Source organism: Durio zibethinus, chromosome 8, assembly GCF_047325235.1.
Source record: "Durio zibethinus cultivar Kanyao isolate XHJ-2024 chromosome 8, ASM4732523v1, whole genome shotgun sequence".
Taxonomy (NCBI): domain Eukaryota; kingdom Viridiplantae; phylum Streptophyta; class Magnoliopsida; order Malvales; family Malvaceae; genus Durio; species Durio zibethinus.
Window position 1 is genome coordinate 26269046 of NC_143169.1, and position 18822 is coordinate 26287867.

Sequence of the window (18822 nt, forward strand, 5' to 3'; positions counted from 1 at the left end):
ATGTTAGATATGTGAGTAGTTTTTTTAATATAAAAATACATAATTATCTTTAATGTTGTTATTTTATTCAAATTTTTAAATAATTTTATTAATTGAGTTGGTATCCAGTTAACAAGTGATACCAATTCAGTCAGCTATTTTAAATATTTAACGTTAGTATACTAAATGATCAAATTTAATTTCTGTAAATCTTTAATCTTATATTATATCCATTATATCTTTTAAATTTATATCACTCCATGTAATTTTTATTTTATTTTATTTTTTAATAATACAATTAAGAGTATCTTAGATTTTAATTTTAATTTTATTTTATAAGAGTATTAAAACAATATTAAGAAGTTAAAATAATCTTGTATAATGATCCTTTTAAGAGATTATTCTTAACAAAAAGATTATCTAAGTTTAAAAGTAAAAACAAAGGGAAAGCCCTATTGACTCAATGACTTGCATCACACTCCTATTGAATGATTAATTCAAGTGTTAAGAATATTATAGAGGAAGGGTAATTTTGTCATCTCATTAAACAACCATGAAACCCTAATCAATGATTAATTAGCATATAAAAAAGGCTCTAGCCCCCAATATTTTCAATGAGAGAAAGAGATCTTAGATCTCACATGGGAAGAAAGGAGGCAATAGATAATAGTTTTCTTTGATTGGAGTGCTTTTATCTAACTTTTGTTGGAGATGTTGGTGCAAGGTAAGTTCCATCTCATTGCACTCTTAAAAGATTTAACTTGTATAATTTTTGTACATTTTCATGTTGTTTTCATTATTTTAATTTCTTTTTATCTTGCTTTTATATTATAAATTTTAATGATGAATCCATGAAATTTTTGAGAAATTTGTATTTTTTAGATTAAAAAACGTTATATATGACCTAATTAAGGGAAGGTTTTAACATTAAACTTTTTTTATTCTTAGTCATTGAAATCCCCTTTTAATAATAAGCAAAAGGTTTAGGAATTTTTAGGTTTTAATTTTAAGTTCATTTAATTATATATTGATTTATTGATAGTTGATTTGGTTTTATTTATTGGTTTATTTTATATTTATTTATTTATTTGTGATTGTAATTTTTATTGATATAGGATAATATAATTTAGACAATTTATTTTATTCTTTAGTCTCTTTATGAAAAGTTAAGATTATTTACTTTATTTTTGGGTACAAAGAAAGTTTTTTTATTCTTCAATCTCTTTGAGAAGATCTAAGATTATTCATTTTTGTACAAAGAAATAAAAATTATTTTACTTATTATAGTTTTTAGACTCTACAAGTGGTGTTAGTATCATTTTTAAATTTCACAAGTGAGGTTAATAAGATAATGTATATTTTTAGTATATATTTAAAATAATAAAAAGCGAATTAAAAAAATAAGACATATTTCTTAACTTTACTTGTGAGAAATAAAAAATTACACCGATAGTGTATTAAATACTAAAAATATTAATTTTTTATTTTCAAAAAAATTAATGGATTAACCAAAAAGAAAATGTGATGATGGTCTATTGCCTTTTATATATTTATATATATATATATATATAAACCCTAAACCAAAAAGAAAATGTGATGATGGTCCATTGCTTTATATATATATATATATGTATGTATTTATATGTATATATATACATATACATATACATATACATATATATAATTACCTTATAAATTTATCTCCTATTCATCCTTAGGGCATCACGTTAGTTGTTTAAGTTTAATTGAAATAGTGTGTTTTGTCATTTTATGTGGTTTTTTTTTTTTTTTTTTTTTTGATGATTTTTCTTATTTCTCCTATATGTAAACTATTGCTTTTCTTTATGTGCTTTGAAGATTGCTTCGGTTTCTTGGCCTCTTTTTTCCTGTGTTTTAGTTTCTTTTTTTTTTTTTTTTTTTTTTGTTACCTCAATTGGATTGTTTTTGGTTCTTAATGTTTGTTTTGAGTCCTTTGCTGTTGATTATCAATTTGAAATTTATTATTTTTTCAATGGGAGTGGATGAAGGGAACGTGAACGGTGAAGTGTTGTGGGAAATGATTTTGGGTAGGTTTTGGTGTTGCATCGAAGAGGGAGAGTAGGTTTTGTCGATCAGGAATGAACAAGTTTTGTTCAATTGATGGGTTTCTTTGGTTCATTTTGGTTGTTAAATGAAGAATCACTTTGGATGTGTGACATTTCAGGTATGTTAACTGGTTTAAAATTCTCAAGAGTTAAGCTTAATTTTGTTTGGGATGATTGTTTCCTTTACTTTTTCATTTTTTATGGGTAGTGTTATATTTTGTTTGTGAAAATCTTGATTATAACTGGTTGGTTGAATGAATGGGATGATTTTACTCTAAAGTATTTGGGTTTTTATATGGTAAGTAAGATTATAAATTTTTTATGGCATCTCTTGGGTTTTTTAGGAAATTTTAAATTTTTATTAGTTCTTTTTATAGAAAATAAATTGTTTGCATAATGTTTGATGGTTGATTTGTATAATCTCTCATGATTTTTTTTTTCCAAAGATAAATAATTTGGTATATATGATAAGCTTTATTGGAGATTCATATTAAAGGAAAATAGTTATAAATGTTGGTAATGATTTCTTGTGATGTGCTATATTATAAATTGTTTTTAGATAATTGGATGTGTGATATAGTTCGTTTAAAATATTTTAAACGTGATTTGTGTTTATTTTTAGTTCAAATAGGTGGTGTAATTGATAAGGGGTATTAAGAATTTTTATGAGACGTGATTAGATATAAATATAAATGTTAGTAATGATTTCTTTTTATGTATTATTTTATTAAAGATGTGAGAAATCATGTTAAAATGTTTTACCAAATCGATTATATATAAAATTGATTTGGTTTTAGATTTATTTTGTTTGATTTTTTATCAAATTTTCTTCTGTTTTTTTTTTTTTTTTTTTGAGTGTTAACTGACTTAAATTTTTGTTTCTTTTTTTTTTTTTGGTTATTGCTTTATATATATATATATATATATATGTAAGTATATATTTATACTTTTTTCACGTTTGATTCAACAATCCATAGTTTTTTCAAGAAAAAAAATTTTCCTTTGCTTTTAATATTCTTTCATAATCTAACTATTATTAATATATCATTTTTAAATGAGAAAAGCAAATGAGATTTTATATTTTATGAGCAAGTTATTACATGTTCATTACATTATATTTTTTAAAAATCAATATAATTGTTAAATAATCCTATAAATTCATTGGTGAACTTCAAAATTTTATATATAAAATGATAATCTTTAATAGATAGTAATTAGATAAATAGCTGCAAGAAGAATGAAAAAAAAAAAATTGATGGTATTATATTAGAAGCGCTAGAAAAATTCCGAGTGAGGCTAACTCGGGCTCGAATGTACAAAAAGTTAACTCCGGAGGCACAATAAAGATATTTGTCCATATTCTTGAATTTACAGAAAGCTAGAGAGTCTTTTATTACTCGATCGACAGAAAGGGCGGTTCCATTGTTGCAGTTGGAGAAGCTTTCAAGGGGCTCAATTTGGAGTTGACATCAGTTCTGATAACTCTTTAACAGCTCGTTCTATTCCATAAATTATCATTTTCTTGATCTGTTTATGCGAAACGAAACGGCATGCAATAAAGCTTTAGCAAGAGAAATGATAAATCAAAGACAACAAAGTGTAAGAGCATATATGAAAGGATGTACCTCAAGTTTGTCTTCTCTGGCTCTATGGTTCTTGGGTAGTTGGCGGAACTCCTCTGTTAAACGGAGGCACTCCTTTATATTCTCGGGAGACACAAAGTCCACCGCAACTTTGGTGCATGACTGCGGAAACACAACAATGAGAGACCACAAACAGAGTTGTATAAAGAACATATATAATGAGGATGAACGTATTGATTAATACCTTCAGATTCCTGACTTGGTGTGGACATCCAGCAGGAATAAAAACAGCTTCTCCCAGGTTTTGTTCAAACGTCCATGGCTCAACTCCTAGACAGCACAAACACACACATGAGGAACCCAGTACCAGGAAATTGTTGTATTAAACATCGAAGTGCATTTGTTGTACTAACCAAATTCCTCCTTCAGTCTCCGTTTGTGCTCCGCAGTTAGGTAAAACGATTGATCATGGATGGGATGGACTACCTGATGATAACCACAAACATCAAGAATGTAGAAAATGTAACTGAAAGGTAACAACTAGAAGAAATGTTCAATGCTTTTAGATTACCTTTTCAACGGGGGAGCAATAGGTATGTCTGAATTCTTTAGAGTGCTTCCTAAGATAAGCTTCCAATTTAGGAACATCCTCCCTCCTAAAAATATCCCAAAGGGCACCACCTGTCTCCTTTCCCAAGGTTGAGAAACCAGAAATTCTAGCTCCAAGCTCATCTCTAGAAACATCAAGTATATTATTATCCGAGTAGTAATCTTTCTGATATGTGATTTCTGGAACATCCATCTTATTTTCTGGATCATTACTTTCTACAGCATGAAGGCCTTCTTTAATTGGATGCCTTTCTACTCTCTCTCTCTCTAAACGTTCCTTTTCATCTTGCGCCTTGTGTCTCATTTTCAAATTTTCTATTGCAGAAAGCTGCTTGTCACCTAAGGTTACATCTGCAGTATGTGTCAAAATGTTTACCTGCAGCGATTAATAATAGGAAAAAGGTCAGTAGATGTTGTAACAAGCACTCGAAAGAACTAGTAAACAAAGTTGTGATAGATGATTAAGTACGTGAAGTTCTCATAAGACCATCAACCGCATATTCCTAAATCTGAACAGTCCCAACAAGATGCACCCTCATGCAGTACTGTTTTAAACAATTCTAAATCAACTAACAATGAATGTTTGAAATTTAATAATAAGAGGCAAACCTCTTTCATCACATATCTCTTTCCCCGAGGCTCTCTTAAACATAATCACTCAGAAATTCCAGATGGATTAAAAGCTAGACAATTTATTTGCAGAAAACAAAGGAATTACATCACAGGAAGCTAACTGAAAGTCATTCTTATTATTAACTTGTAAATATATGAGCAGGATAAACAAAAAATAGAGAACATATGGGCTTTTAGATCTTGCAGCTAATTAAGGCATACCGCATCTGACAGATCACAATGAAGCTTGGTCACAGAGTCCCCTCTTCCAAGCTCCTCTGCAATCCCATAAGCAATATATGTTTTCGGGCCCAAGTCTGGTTTCAGGACACCAGGTGGCAACTTCACAGCAATGTTAAGGATACCAGATCTTGGATCAGTGTATTCTTGAAATGGCAATGCACTTATAAACTCATCACAATGACGAGGCAAGAGATCCTCAAACTTATTAGATGGGGGCCAGTCCTTTAACTTTAGCATCTCAGGCCAGAAGTTATCATAACTTCTCCCTTCCATATAGCCTTTGAAAAATTGGTAAGTATTAATCGCCACCTGTATATCTTCAAAAAATCATACTTTAAACATATCATAGCCATGAAAAGAATGCTTGAGAAAGAAAAAAAAAAGTGGCCTAAAAGCTACAAGGGGAGAACAGAACTAACCTCGCAACCAGCTAGACAATCAATAGCCTTAACTTCGGACATCTCCAAATTAATATCTGAATTCCCATTTTCACATAAAGCACGGCACATTACCATCGGTTCCCAGCTTAAACCAGTCGAATTTGCAAGAGTATTGCGAACTATAACTGGTTCACCTTTAGCCCAGTGTATTTGAAAGTGACAAAGGTCTTCCTGTTGATTGCCATCTGAAGTTGGAGAATATAAGCAATTGTCATTAGATCCTTCTCTAGAAGCCACCCTATGTAACATCCCTCTGCCTGATATAGCACATTCATGCTTCAATATCCCTTGTCCAGTTCTGCAGGTGCGCAACATTTTCCCTGCATTTGCTTCCAAATTTGAAATCCATCCCACTGGAAGGATACGTTTAAGCTCCAATCTGCAATCACCACAGCCACCAATTTCTTTGGGAGGACAAGTAACACTTCCATCATTATTGGCTTTCCATTGAATTGATGGCTTAGCCGAATCCTTACCTGTTTCAGGTAGATAAGATTCTGGTAAAGGGTCTCCACCATGAACATAATCGTAGCCTCTGTTCCTGTATTGATATGCAACTTCATCACGGCTAGAAAGTCTTCCCTCCCGAATTTCTTGACAACAACTAAGACAGAGTTCATATGAACATTTTGGGCAGCTACGATGAAGGTCAAAGATTGAAGTTGCACAGTGATTACTGTTCCAAAGAAATAACATAGTGGGGGTCGAGAGATGGTCAACGAGAACAAGTGAATAACAAATACAATGACATAATAAGTTGCATGATTATGTAGAGAGAAATGCTTACCAATAGACACGTTCATCATTATAACAAAGAGTCTCTGGTATTTCAACTGCAGAAGGCAATAACCCTAAACAGAGAATCTTTTGTCAGAACCAACTGAATATTCAGAGAGAGCTTGCAGCAAAAGTTTTGGGAAAAAAAAAAAAAGAAAAAAATACCTTGAATTACAGCCTCAACCTCTGTCTCCTGCTTTTGCATTTTACAAATTTGTTTCAGAAAGGGAAGCATTGACTCAATCAAGTATTCCAGATGCTTAATCTTTTCCTGATTTGACATGTCCCTCTTTGATGTCTGTAGATTAGGCAGAAAAGAAAATTATTAGGTGACAATTCCATTGGTATGTTCATGGCCCCATGCTAATGAAGTAATTAATCATGGTTAACAACCTTAGAAGCAAAGACATTAAATTTCGTGCAAAGCACCACCTGATGAAATCTGTACCAAGATATCAAAATCCTTTCTATGCATTCTATGTAGGAACACTAGTTATTCAGCCAACATCTGTTTAGCAAACCAATTATATAGAACAATTTATCCAAAAGAATAAACCCGAGGCCACTGCATAATTTAATTCTGGTTTACTTAAAATGAAAAACAGACCATAATTAATCCACTTGAGTGCAAACAAATGCTGCAGTTGCAATTCCTGCAACAAAATGGGCACTGCATTGCAATTTCTTCTTTTGGTTTATTGGGATACCTAAACGCACCACAACAGAAAAAAAAAATGAGAAAGACTTTGAGATTATTAAAAATAAAAAATTGAAGCCCGTTAGGTTGAGAGTGTTACCATTGTCTGATACAATTGGTGCAGTACACCTTCACTTCACATTTCATGCACGGAACAACAGTTCTCCTTTCAGTCATACACTGATGACACTTAAAATTTTTTCTTTTGGCCTGATTAAAGCAAGATTTCTCATAATTGTCAGTGAGAAAAATGAAGATCAAATTGAATAATCTTGGTATTTGAGGGGTTAATAAAAAGCAGGAAAAGAGAAATTTCAGTTGAAGAATTAAAAAGAAATAAAATACCTTAACATTTTTCTTTGTGCATCTATCAATGCTACTACTGTCACTTTTCAAATGTGAAAATGATGTGCCCGAAGAGGATGACGACAAAGATGATGACGAAAACAATGAAGTATCAATAGGATCACAAATATTCTTCTTAGTTTCCCTAGGGCTTCCTTTGATCATCACACTGTCCAAATTTCTGCTTCTACTCCGCGCTTTCATGTTCATAAACACAATGGCTTCCGCCTCCCATTCATCTAGTATATCTTGCTTCTGAGAAGTAGTTATCTTGTCTATTCCATTACAATGCCTCTTAGGAATGTCCTCATCCTCTAAGAATTCAATTCCTTTACTTAGCTTTTGCTTCTTTGATGGATTTTTTGTTCTCGTTGACAATTGCACCGCATTGCCATTCCCATCAGATGTTGTCCTTTTATTTTCACAGTCCACTATCATGGAATTTCTTTTCTTCGTCACATGCCATGAACTTAAGGTTGTCCCCATACCATGACTAGCATGACAGTTCAACCGTTCTCCCTTAGCAATCACAGTTGCCATTCTCACTGCAAGATGAGAAAGATGCTCAGTCAGATAACAGAATCAACATTATACTTTATCAATCCGGCAAAGACCTTGCTATAACAACTAATGCTAATCAAACTTCTAAGAATTGGCATTCTTTGAACCACTTTCCACAAAAAATATCTGATAGAAAAGCAAAAACACATCATGAGTTTTCTTATATAACCAAAAGAAGCAGCAAGAAACCAACAAACTTAGTCATGGATTCAGTGTGATTATTGAGCTAAAACTCCGGCATTATATCTCTATACATTGTCTGGAGAATTAAATCTTAAAAAAAAAACTGCTCAAATCAATGACAATAAATCCCAGGCTATAAATTTATGATCCTTAGAAATAAATCGAATGCAGATATTGGATCACTAGCATTGACTCAGGTCAAGTCAACTGAATTATCCTCAAAATACCCAAAATATCTATGTGAATTAGGATGATTTTCATTAATATGAATTCCAACATCAACAGATTCACTGCGAATCTTCTTCAGGAGCAAATCATTGCAAGGAAAAAGAAAATTTTAAAGAAACTGATAAAGCATAATTGAGATTCTTGAACGAAATTAAACCGACAATATCAATCAAGAGTGAAGAGTCTGGGACTGACCTGATCAATGGATATAAAGAAAAGCGAAACATGCGCGGACCAGAGTCAATTCTGTTTTTATCATATAAAAGCAAAATTTCTTTGAAAAATCGTTGATGCAATTTAAAGAAACAAAAAAGAATGAGACAGGAAATTAAAAAGAAAAGAAAAGGCGATCAGCTAAGCGAGGACTCCAAAGGAGCGTTTGGTCGTGTACGTTTATATAGAAAGCATGTAGTGAAAAGGTCGGTTTTGCTAGGCCTGGGAGTCTGTCTGGGACCAGATACGGTGTTTGGATCTTTGCGGACTTGGTGTTTGTGTTTTTAAGGGATTTAATCATCTCAGGAAATTACTAATTACTATTCCAAGTAGGATTTGATGACACATCGCAACGATCCATCTTTTCTTATTTATTTATTTATTATTAGATGATTTTATTAAAATCTTTTATTTTTGCACTAATTTTAAATTTATTTCACATTTGTACAAGTATTCGTAAAAAGGTCACAAAATAAAAAAAAATCCTAATTAGCAAAACGGATATGGCGGGCCCACTGCCACTGCCAGTAAGGACTAAAGCACACGTGTTAATTCGACTTTCTACTTGGAATAATAACTGTATAAAGAAAAGGACACGAGCCAGTATGTTGCTCTCTCGTGGCCCTCCAATAACGCCACGAGGAAGCCGCAACACCAACGAGAAAGCCGAGGCACCCCTAATATCTCCTAACAATAATAATTTAACAAATAAAAAAAAATTTTGCCAAAGTTCATTGCGGTAATGCTTTCTCTTCTCATTCATTTTAATACATTAATATCATGAAAATTAAATTTATGATATTAAATATATTAAAACTTAATCTACGTGAAGGAAAACAATTAAAATGAGATGAACAGAGTAAAATCCTATAATTTCTGGATCCAAATTAATAACAATGGATATTAAAAGAAGAAGAAGAAGAAGAAGCACGCATGGCTGAATATGAAAACAATTAATGAAGGGGGAAGAGGTGAAAGAAGATATATTTATGTATATATGTAAATCCTTAACAAAATGTGGAAATGGGAAGGCAAATTACCTTAAAATTTGGCAAGTGAAGTTGCCTAATTACTGAACTTTCTGTTCAACATGTCAATGGCCGAAGGGAACAGTGTAATCTTCTTTCTTTTTATGTTTTATATTCAGACAGACCACTCTGTTTAGACCAACAAAAAGTATAGAAATGGTTTTTTTTTTAATGCAAAATGGAAGAAGGTTTCTGTGGGTGGTAACCAGAGAAACTATTTAAGAGGCAAAAAGGGTGAAGGAGTGAAAGGAAATATTTAGGAAAAATGATTTTGGCATTTATGAATTTGCATTCCCATTTCCTACCAGCCCCTGGTTTTATCTTAGTTTTCCTTTTCTGGATTAAAGCCCATGGTTTTTGGTCATGAACAAGATTTGGTTTTAAGGTAGTGTCATTCTAACAGCTGTTTTGTTTACTCACAAACCTCCATGGATAAGCATCAAATAAACAATTCCTTTTGCAAAAAAGAAACAATTATTTTTGTTTTAGAAACAAATCAGAAGAAATCTCAAGCAAATACTCTTGCACAATATTTACTCTATCATCCTCTTATAAATCTTTATTTTAACAGCCACAAAATTCACAACTTGTTTTCTACTCAGAGTCTCTTGACTGCCTCCTCTTCCACTATTTGTTCATTTAAATTACATTGCCACCCTCTTTAGACTGCATCATGTTGCTCAGCCACAGTCAAAATATACAGTATAGTGACAATACAACTCACAGTTGTACCTATAATTCAGGGCTCTGAATGTTCAGGAATAGCATCTGGCGACGATGATGAGGATGCACCACTGATGCTGCTAGGCACTGGTGTGTTCCTTCGAGATTGGCGTCTTGTGGGTACTAACACACTCCCATTTTCTTGTAACCTAAGGTTAAATTCCTCCTTCCAGTCTTCATCCCCTTTGAAATCAGGATGGACATATGCATTTTGAAGATAGGGCTTCAAATTGAGGTTTGGCTCCATTGCACGTTCCAGAGTGTCTTTCATCATTGCTTCCTGAAACAAACGACAGGAAATATATTAAATAATGATACAAGGTTTATTACACCATTGATTCATGAAAGAAAAAAATTAACAAGTAAAGCAAAAATAAGCAAATCATAACTCTACGTAAATTGAAGCTGCAGCTCATCTATTATTCCGGTGGCAGTCGTTAACTAAATTTCATTAGATAACGGTAGTGATGAGAAAGAAAGCTGGTTATGAATTGAATCATTCAAGTTCAGGGAATTTTGTTTGATTTCTTATTTGTTGTAACCTGTTATCCTTGTGATTTTTAGCAGGATCCTTGATTTCTTTAGCTTGAATCATTCAAAATACAGATAAGAAATCATCACTTCTAATGTGCAAGCATCAACAAACCTGTAAAGGATATCTAACAAAAGAGGGTTCATATCTGGCTTTGCAGAATCTGTAGTGAAACCAAATTGTGAGGACAGAAAGAGTAATGAGAACTGGTGTTGACTGAGCAGCACGTTTTGTACTTAATAATCCAATGAGAGTAACTTGCGAGATAACCAATGCAGTTATAATGCGTCCATGGACATCAGGCCAGAACGCTGCAGCACTCTCATACTCTTGATTGTAAACATTAATGATCTACATTTTCAAAGGAAAAAGGAAAAAGAGAATCAGACACAACTAAAGAAAAATTCATTTACCACAGTACAAGTATTCCATATCTAAGTTTTTCACCTGATGACAGAAGACAACATAAGCTAGCCCGAAGTAAACTATAATGAAAGGAAGTAGAATAGGTGTCACAGAAGCATAAACCAGGCCAAGTAGAAAATAGAGTTGTATACGAGGTTCTCCAGTGTTGAAGCCTAAACTTCCTCGATTCATTGCCTCCTTTCTATCCTCTTCGGTTTTCACAAAGAAAAAACTCTTTAAGTGGTAAAGTATAAGCGGTTTCAGCATCAAAATCTCTGCTGCTATTCCAGCCCATCCATCAACCATGATATAAGTAATGAAAAAGGTGGCCTTTAGTGCTATGGCAACACCAATTGTTTTAGGAATTCTGTAAAGGAGGAAAAAAAAACCTGTTTATAACGTAATGAAGCCATATTTGACACCAAAAACAGAAACAGTTAATGCAAGATTCCTCACTTATGCAGCTAAATATATAGAACTCCACGAATAATATATGTTTCGACTTTTGCAAGGCATGGAAGAAATAATTGTAAACTTGGAAGCTAGTCCAAGATATGTTCATAAAAGAAAAATCCCTATGATTCCATAAGATACAAATCATCACCCGGTGCCAATTAAATTCTTGGAAATCAAGCAAAGGTTTCTGCCAATCAACAGGAATCACATATATGCACTTTAGAAACCCATTTTTGTGCATAAAATGTAATTACCCCTTAAATTGTAACAGGGATAGCTGTCTGACTACAAGATGCTTGTCCTTGTAAATTGTAGTCATTTTGATGGAGAAAAACCGGTCAACTGAGAATCTATACCAAAAGCCCACATATCTGATACTAAGTATGCAAGGATACCAATGAAGAAACAGCAATTGCATCACTTAAAGCAGATATTCAGTAATGAAAATGGAAGGAATACATACTCATTTGCTGATTGCTTAATAAATGACTTTAACTGTTCCAGTGCAGTGCCAGCAATTATGCTGCCGAGGAATACATTCACGAAATTGAAAAGATAGTATCTAGTTGCTGCTCTCCTCTCTAAAGATGATAGTGATGTGCATCCTTCAAACTTGGACATAATCATCAATATTGTTGGCAGAAAACTGAGAAAGAGCTTCAATACAATACCGGGTAGAAAACCTTGGATAACTGATTTAACAAATTTTCTGCAGAGGAAAAGATGCAGTATCAATTGTTATGGTAACGCAATCCAAATAATGGCTCAAGATTTTGAAATTAAAAAGGATCTCACATTTCAATTAGGGGCTTCAGGAATGGTGCTGCTCTCTCAAGGCCCTCAATGCTGGCCAGAGCTTGTACAGATGCAATTGGGATCATGAAAAATAAAGTCAGGAAGACGAATGCTACAGCCATGATCAGCCTCCTAACTGCTAGTGAGACGTATGGAATTGCCAGGTTTTGCCAATATACATCACATGGCTCAGGCGCCCACTCTGTTAACCACAAAGTTGGATTCCTGGATTGTTGGGTTTGAGCACAAACAGCTGCACCCCATCGAGATTTAAAGGAAACAAATGCTGCTGACATTATGGATTCTGGACCTTTTGTTACCCTCTCTCTCTCTTCAGCTATCTGAATATGAAAATGAGCAACCCATGTCATCACACGTTGAAAGACAAGAAGTGGAGGAAGACAGAATGCGATAATGCACAGTAACTCATATTTCAAAGTTGGATCATTTAATACAACAATGAAAGATATTGCTTCAAATATGAAACAAGAACATATTTTGGCATTTTCTTGTGGTAGCAATAGTTAAATTAAGCTGCTTCGTTATTTTAAAAACTTAGGCTCAATAAAGTAAGTCAATCTAGAAAATGACTGAGGCTTGGATGCAGCATATGAGACAGACTTGAATCTTTTGAATGAATGAACAAGTAAATCAAACAGTCACAAAAGAATGTGCAAGATGAAAAGGAAATACTCACTTCCTTGGATAACTTCTCAATTTCAGATATGTAATCATCAATGGCATCCACTCTTTTACCCCAAAGTCCAAGAAAACCAGTCTGGCAGAGAGAAAATATGCTTATCAATAAATATAAAGCAAAGCTGAACATCAGCAAGAGACCTGCTCTTAAAGCCATGACAGACTGCGGTAACTTACCTTCATAAAAGGCCTTTTCGCATTATTTCTGGAAAACTTCAGTTGGTAATAGTCAAGCCAATTCAGCTTACTTTTCCTCTTCTCCACCAACTTAGCAAGTTTGTTTGCATTGTATACCACCTGCATATATTTTTAAGGAGAACTAGATTGTAAAACGAATTCTATAATAATCTTTGAACATTGTAAAATGAGTACTATTATAGATATTAAACAAACGCAAGAGGAACTGACCTGATGTGTAAGATAGTTATCCGGGTGATTGACCAGGAAAAAATGCTCCACAGACTCGCTAACAGATTCATCAGGATCTGGTGGTACATTCCTAACAAGCACCTACAACATTTGTATACATCCCATTTTATCCGGATTTAAAATTTTTTATTTATTTTTGGAGAAGTATTTATTTTTATATTATTTGGACCTAATTTGAATTAAAATCTAAAAATCCAAATTTTCTTTTATTATTTGAAATTTTTTATTATTTATTTGCATTTACTTTTATAAGTTATTTATATTCATTAGTTATTTTTATTTGGTAATTTATTCCTTATATATCTTTATTTATTTCTTAATTATCTTTACATTTTTTTATCTTTATTTTTATTTTTTTTAAAACAGAAAAAAATTTAAAAGAGTTGAAAAGAAAGTGCGGGTGAAGTTGAATTCTTCAAATATAAAAATCCATTCAATTCAAGGGTTTTCTAACGAGGCCAATTTCTTTGTCGAATAAACAATGTGCAGATAAAATCTAAGGATTTTGATTTTGGAAAAAATAGGTGAGAATGTGAATAAAATTTTAAAATTATTTTAAAAATAATTTTTAGAATAATTTTTTATTGAATTAGAGTTTTATCAAGTTGGCACTAAACGCCTATAAATACTTTACAAGTTTACACATCAACACAAAACAATCACAGAAAAAAACTTGAGAGTAAAAAAATTTTAGGCAATTCAAGTTTAAAACTTTGGCTTTTTCTAGTTCTGGAGGATTCCTTAACGAAGTTCCCAGGCTTCGATGATATTTTTCAATGAACATCAAAATTCTCGTCAATTCTCGACGAGAATTTCGATGATACTTTCATATTCCAATGACGATTCTTAGTTTTCTCAAGCGTCATCTTGATTCGACCTAACTTAAGCGTCAATCCAATTATGGACCAATCCCGTAACATCAAGATCTAGCAAATTGCATCTCACAAGTCTCGAGCCGAGCCATATATCAGGCCACCAGGTCGTTATTTGTTTCTATAATTGAACCCCTATCAAGTCCTAATCAAGTAGCTAATCTCTTTTATGATAATTTTTATTTTGTTTTTTAATTTGTTAATATAAAATTTATTTATTCATGTAGTTTAAATTAATTTTTATTAAAAATATTTTAAATATATAAATTCATTAATCCTACAAAATTATTAGAAATCCTACAAAATTATTGAAAGATTTTCATGCGTTTAAAATATTTTTTAAATTATGAATTCTACCAAACTATTGAAAATTTCATAAGAAAATAAAATTAAAAATGTTTTCAAATTAATTTACCAAACTATTTTAGAATTTAAATTTCAAATTAAATCTTACTAATTATTATAAAATTTAATAATTTTTTTATAAAAAATAAAATTTTCAATCTTACCAAACTATTGGAGAATTAAAATTTTTAAATTAAATTTTACCAAACTATGGAAATATTTAATGATTTTTTTATAAAATTTTTTTATCTTACCAAACCAAAGGATTTAAATCTAATAATTGAATTTTCCTAAATTATTGGAAGATTTGACGATTTTTTTCAAGATAAAGTCATAAATAAATTTTCAAATAAAAAATCACATCAAATTTTTGAGGATATGCATTAAAATAAAATCTTACTAAATATTTGAAATTTTTTATTGATATTTAAAATAATTAACTTCCAAAGAAAATACATTAATAAATTCGATGATAGAACCTCTTTAAAATACTAATCAATATAAATACTTTTGATGTGAAAAAATTATCTTAATTTGCTAGACTAATTTTAAGATTAGTTTTCAAATTTATTCGATAAAATTATAAACATGTAATACAAAATTAACTAATACCATCCTTAGGATGGGTATTGTAAAGGTATTATAACCTTCTTTAGGTGTCACAAAATTCTCGGATCTAGTCTTGATTTCGTAGATTAAAATCTATGATTTAAAGGTACCGAGTTAAGTTTATCTTTAAAATGAAACAGATTCAATTATATGATTAATCGTACCTAAACAAAAAAAATTAATGACAACTCCAAAAATTATATCTAGCAATAAATTTACAGTCGTATATATCATGACAACAATCAAATTTCATTCAGAAGAATTTTAATGAAAAATCTCAATCCAATAATATTGCACAATGTTGTGACACTAGCATCTAGCAAACTTGCATGAATGTCTCCTTGAATATTAAATCTCTGATAAAGAAGAAAGGTTACATGATAATACATAAAACTAAAAGTATAAATTTAAATTAGTTTTGATAATAATGGAAAGAATAGATCTTACAGTAAATTGATCTGGCCGGCGTCTTTCTGATGCAAGAAATAGCAACCTCATAGATGCAACTGTCTCGTACTCCTTTTGCAAAACATAGCATGTCCAGAAGGTAAAAGCATAAGCCATTGCAATATGAGTCCAAAACCTACGACACAGGATTAAATATTATTCTACTGCAATATTCAGTTATTTAAAAAAGAAAGGTAAAAAGAAAAAACAGATGCTTTATAACTATAATGAGTTTATCTGAATGACAGATTAAGACGAAAGAAGTTGGCAATGATAGAAGATCTCTGACCTATCTGATCCAAGTGGAATGTTTGAAATTGAGAGCTTATCAATGTCACTAGAAGTTATACTCTTCAGCCGCGATTGCAATGTTTTATTTGTGTAATTAACCGGAGCTAGAACTGCCAATGCAAGCAACGCGATAGGGACAAAAATCTTTAGTCTGCATGCAAAATGACAAGAGAGCAATCAGAACAACACAACAGATGAAATGAAAAATGATAAAGGTAAATAACATTCTTCACAGCATATAAACAAACTTGACCAGCAGAGACTAACCCATTTCATAAAAATTTCCTCTTCTTAACCAAGAAAAGAAGAAAAAAAATTAAAAATATATATAAACCCATGAACTTACTAAGATAAGTTCAGGACTAAAAGATCAGTTAAATTGGCAAATAAAAAACATATACAGCAAAAGTAAGACTTCCATTTAGTGCATAACCAACAAAGCAATAAAAGTAAATCAAAACATGAACAGTTAAGAAATTGAGAGGGCCTACACCATACCCTATCAAGTAAATGCGCAAATAAACAACTGAATCCAATCCAGCGTGGTTAACAAGCTCAGGTTCTGGCATTTTCACTGCCTCTGGCATCCAATTCAAGAACCTTAAGTACGAACGAAAATCCAAATTGACAAATTTCCTCACAAATGCTCCAGACCTGGAAGGAGTACTTCTTAAGTCCATGAGATACCATTTAGGAAAATAAAACCTATCGTTGAGAGGTTGAAGCCTCAATATGGCAAAGGCTAGAAAGAATATAAATGCACTGAGCAGATAAATTGCTGCTGCAACCCCTATATCTTGTATGGTCGCCATCTATATAAATTCTCTCCTGTATAAACAAAGATAATTCCAAATCAGGAAATCTACCAAATTATACAATTAAACTCTCCAGGCTGCAATAAATTCTTTCTATAAACATAAAATTCACTGCTTCAAACAGAAAACTCACAGCAAAATCACTGTTTTCCATATAAGCATAAAAAAGCTGTATTTTTCACTAATTAAAATTACTGTTTTCTAAACATAAAAGTAACTCAGTTACACCATAAAAGAAGGAACAATTCTTTTTAAGTCCCCTCGTTTAAGATGAATAAATTCAATCACAATCAACACAAATCATAAAATGGAAACAAAGGAAACGTTCAAGTAGAATATAACTCTTACCTGTTTGTGATTCTTCAAGTGAAAAAAAGAACAATTTTGGGCTATCTAAAAAGCCAAAGAGGGCCCTTTCCGCTTTTTGTTGGCAGCTGCAGTTCAGAAGTTGAAGTAGGGTGTGTATGGATCGCTTCAGAACTCAATTAAAGCAAGAACATTCCTCCTACTTAGGCAGGGAAAGTAAAACGCACGAGACCAAAAATCCTTCTTCTTCTTACTAGAAGCTAAACAAACAAAAGGAAGAATATGTTTAATAATTTCGCGGGATTTTACTTTCTTGCAAAGATTTTGCTCCAATTAAAAAGAGATGGAAAAGTAAAGTACAGTGTTGGTTTTGTTCAGGGTGGCTTGGTGTTACGTTTGGTATCCTCCGTTTCTTGTTTATGTCTAGAGGTATAAATGATATATTAGTATTCACAAATTACTTAAATTCGATTCGAATAAAACTCAAATTCAGTTCGATTATTATCGAGTCGAGCTCGAACTCGAGTAGCTCGACTTATCGATCGAGCCGAGTTTGAATATTTTTATATTCGACTCGAATAATTCGCGAAGCTAATCGAACTTTTATATTTAATTTTTTTTATTATTTTAATTAATAAAATATCTCGAATTCAAATTCGAGTATAAATAATCGAACTCTTATCTAATATAAGAATCGAGCTTATTTTAATATATTGATCGAGCTTAATCGAGTACGTTCGAATCGCTTGATTTCGATTACGAATCGAACTCGAATTAAAAAAATAAAATTTAATCGAATTTGAACTGAGTATCAAGCCTCGAGTTAAGAATCAAACTCAAATTCAAGTTTCTAATTTTATCGATTTGACTTGACTCGATTATACTCTTATTATGTCTTTTTCGAAATCGACGGATTTGATTTTCTTAATTGTTTCGGAAGACTTAATGTAGAGGTCAATTCGGCAAGCTGCCACGTATGGTTACTTTGACTCATGGAGATGGTGGCCGCCTGGATATAGGTTAAGCTGCGTGGGATGGTGGGATGGTTGTAAGAAGAGACAAGGATACAGGTGGATGAGATTTTGTTGGTCAAATAAAAAAATAAAAATTTTTGGGTAAAATACTAAAATTGTTGTCATATATATTGGCCACCATTACAGTCGTATCAAGAGTGACTGACCATTTATCTCCGTTTGCTTACTAATAAAATGAATTTGTTGGGAATAGTAAAGGATGTGGAAAAAATTTGGATGAAGTTATTTATATGAAATTTGTGAAATTTTTTATTAAAAATAATTAAATTAAAATTAAAAATTAAAAAATCTCATTATATAGTTCAAATGTATAAAATTTTAAAAAATTTAAATATTACATATATTTTTAGATAAATATTTTTAATAAAAATATTGATAAAATTTTTATTGTTAAATAAGTATCAATTAATTTTAAATTATAAATAATTTATTTATATATTATTAATTTTCATATTAAATTTTATCAATTAATTAATTTAAAA

The 18822-nt window shown here is 31.6% G+C and overlaps 3 protein-coding genes and 1 long non-coding RNA gene across 5 annotated transcripts; 1 reads left to right on the forward strand and 3 right to left on the reverse strand.

Annotated features, from left to right (window-relative positions):
- The first annotated feature begins 1818 nt into the window (after nt 1–1818).
- On the forward strand, nt 1819–4079 carry LOC149517705 (uncharacterized). The gene is made up of 2 exons (XR_016344191.1): nt 1819–2182; nt 3438–4079. It is a non-coding gene; the product is annotated as an uncharacterized LOC149517705 (long non-coding RNA).
- LOC111278287 (lysine-specific demethylase JMJ26-like) lies at nt 3303–9831 on the reverse strand. Of its 2 annotated transcripts, none has more exons than XM_089765033.1 (13): nt 9595–9831; nt 7370–7914; nt 7125–7234; nt 6935–7034; nt 6493–6625; nt 6338–6401; nt 5530–6226; nt 5090–5419; nt 4218–4631; nt 4060–4132; nt 3891–3976; nt 3689–3808; nt 3303–3590 (listed from the first exon to the last, which is right to left on the reverse strand). In XM_089765033.1, the coding sequence occupies exons 2-13, from the start codon at nt 7907–7909 to the stop codon at nt 3516–3518; spliced, it is 2742 nt and encodes a 913-aa protein (XP_089621159.1). In that variant the 5' UTR covers nt 7910–7914; nt 9595–9831; the 3' UTR covers nt 3303–3515. The 2 variants fall into 2 exon arrangements, with proteins under 2 accessions (XP_089621159.1, XP_022720643.2); XM_022864908.2 differs by lacking the exon at nt 9595–9831 and adding an exon at nt 8537–8838.
- A 490-nt stretch (nt 9832–10321) lies between these two features.
- Nucleotides 10322–14487, reverse strand: LOC111278289 (hyperosmolality-gated Ca2+ permeable channel 1.2-like). The gene is made up of 11 exons (XM_089765103.1): nt 14404–14487; nt 13601–13702; nt 13370–13489; nt 13115–13271; nt 12494–13001; nt 12162–12407; nt 11988–12075; nt 11837–11885; nt 11285–11631; nt 10952–11188; nt 10322–10585 (listed from the first exon to the last, which is right to left on the reverse strand). Exons 1-11 carry the CDS (start codon nt 14485–14487, stop codon nt 10322–10324), a joined length of 2202 nt encoding a protein of 733 aa, XP_089621229.1.
- A 16-nt stretch (nt 14488–14503) lies between these two features.
- Nucleotides 14504–17325, reverse strand: LOC149517706 (hyperosmolality-gated Ca2+ permeable channel 1.2-like). Its single transcript, XM_089765104.1, has 5 exons — nt 16684–17325; nt 16184–16336; nt 15895–16030; nt 15451–15540; nt 14504–14614 (listed from the first exon to the last, which is right to left on the reverse strand). Exons 1-5 carry the CDS (start codon nt 16995–16997, stop codon nt 14504–14506), a joined length of 804 nt encoding a protein of 267 aa, XP_089621230.1. The 5' UTR covers nt 16998–17325.
- Between the last annotated feature and the right edge of the window lie 1497 nt (nt 17326–18822).

Coding starts and splice junctions, on each gene's coding strand:
- LOC111278287 (XM_089765033.1), bottom strand. CDS start 7,909: ATGGCAACTGTGATTGCTAAGGGAGAACGGTTGAACTGTCATGCTAGT. Junction 6,402..6,492: donor GGTTGAGGCTGTAATTCAAG/GTATTTTTTTCT, acceptor TTCTCTGTTTAG/GGTTATTGCCTTCTGCAGTT. Junction 3,977..4,059: donor GAGACTGAAGGAGGAATTTG/GTTAGTACAACA, acceptor TGTGCTGTCTAG/GAGTTGAGCCATGGACGTTT.
- LOC111278289 (XM_089765103.1), bottom strand. CDS start 14,487: ATGACGCTTGAGAAAACTAAGAATCGTCATTGGAATATGAAAGTATCA. Junction 11,886..11,987: donor TTTACAAGGACAAGCATCTT/GTAGTCAGACAG, acceptor GTTGATTGGCAG/AAACCTTTGCTTGATTTCCA. Junction 11,632..11,836: donor TTGGCACCGGGTGATGATTT/GTATCTTATGGA, acceptor CGTTATAAACAG/GTTTTTTTTTCCTCCTTTAC.
- LOC149517706 (XM_089765104.1), bottom strand. CDS start 16,997: ATGGCGACCATACAAGATATAGGGGTTGCAGCAGCAATTTATCTGCTC. Junction 16,031..16,183: donor ATTCCACTTGGATCAGATAG/GTCAGAGATCTT, acceptor CCTGTGTCGTAG/GTTTTGGACTCATATTGCAA. Junction 15,541..15,894: donor GCCGGCCAGATCAATTTACT/GTAAGATCTATT, acceptor TTTAAATCATAG/ATTTTAATCTACGAAATCAA.